The 1,238-nt window shown below is 40.7% G+C and overlaps 1 protein-coding gene across 1 annotated transcript in view; it reads right to left on the reverse strand.

Annotated features, from left to right (window-relative positions):
- Positions 1–163: 163 nt before the first annotated feature.
- Positions 164–1,238, reverse strand: part of EAH_00044580 (40S ribosomal protein S5, putative) — a gene marked incomplete at both ends in the record, with an annotated part of 1,959 nt that continues 884 nt past the window's right edge. Inside the window, 2 exons of the mRNA XM_013394843.1 lie at positions 164–309; positions 912–1,077. Coding sequence (XP_013250297.1) covers positions 164–309; positions 912–1,077 — 312 coding nt within the window. The remainder of the gene's footprint in view (positions 310–911; positions 1,078–1,238) is intronic.

The following is a 1,238-nucleotide window of genomic DNA, read 5'->3' on the forward strand; positions in this document are numbered from 1 at the left end:
GATGAAGAAGAGGAGACAGATGAAGAAGAGGAGACAGATGAAGAAGAGGAGACAGATGAAGAAGGAGACAGATGAAGAAGAGGAGACAGATGAAGAAGATACATAGTAAGAAGAGGAGACAGATGAAGAAGAGACAGAATAAGAAGAGAGGGATGATACCCACCTTGCTCCTGTGCAGATAAGGTATATAGCTTGATTTACTCTGCGCAAAGGAGACACATCAACCGCCTGTCTCCTCACCACACCTGCACTGCCTATTCTCGTTGAGTCTTCGCGGGGTCCTCCTCTCTCCACTGCCTGCACCAGTACCTGCAGCAATAGCAAAGGAGACACCCCAAGAGGGACACAAGAAGATAAAGCCTCGAGGAGACATTAAAAAATATATATACATACACATAAACACTAAAGGAGACAGACAAAGGAGACATTAAAGAGAGATATTGAGAGATATAAACACTAAAGGAGACAGATGAAGGAGACACACGAAGAGAGACAGGAGGGGATAAGCATCATTAGCTGAGGAGACATCAGGGAGGAAGCAGACAGAGGAGACACTAAAACAGACAAAGAGAGACAGAGAGACAGAAAGAGACAAATAAACAACACATAGAGGCAGTCAAGAGGAGACAGAGTAGGAGAAGGAAAAAGGAGACAGACAGTGACAACGAGAGCTCAAAACAACAAAACAAAACAAACAAACACATGCACTAAAGCACCCGAACAGCAGCAGCAACACATCAGCAGCAGCAACACATGAACAACAGCAGCAGCACATCAACAGCAGCAGCAACACATCAACAACACCACCAGTAGCAACATATCAACAGCAGCAACATATCAGCAGCAGCAGCATCAGCAATGAGAAGAGCAGGAGGAAGTATATAGACACATCATAAGAAGCCGCTTCCTACCTGGAGGGGATTCTTATCTGTCATAAGAGCAATAATATCAAAGGCGTGCTGAACAATTCGGATTGCTAATAACTTCTTCCCGCTGTTGCGGCCGTGCATCATCAAAGAATTCACTAGACGCTCAACCAAAGGACATAACGCCTTGCGGAAGCGTTTCTTCTGATATCTGCAGCAGATAAATAAATATATATATATATATATATTTATATTTATATTTATGTATTGTTTATTTATTATGTATAATGTATATATATATGTATATATATAATGGATATATATTTATGTGTAACGTACGTTTTCATGTATATATATATATATATATATATA

The sequence above is a fragment of the Eimeria acervulina genome, genomic scaffold (assembly GCF_000499425.1).
Source record: "Eimeria acervulina Houghton genomic scaffold, Eah_scaff617, whole genome shotgun sequence".
NCBI lineage: Eukaryota > Apicomplexa > Conoidasida > Eucoccidiorida > Eimeriidae > Eimeria > Eimeria acervulina.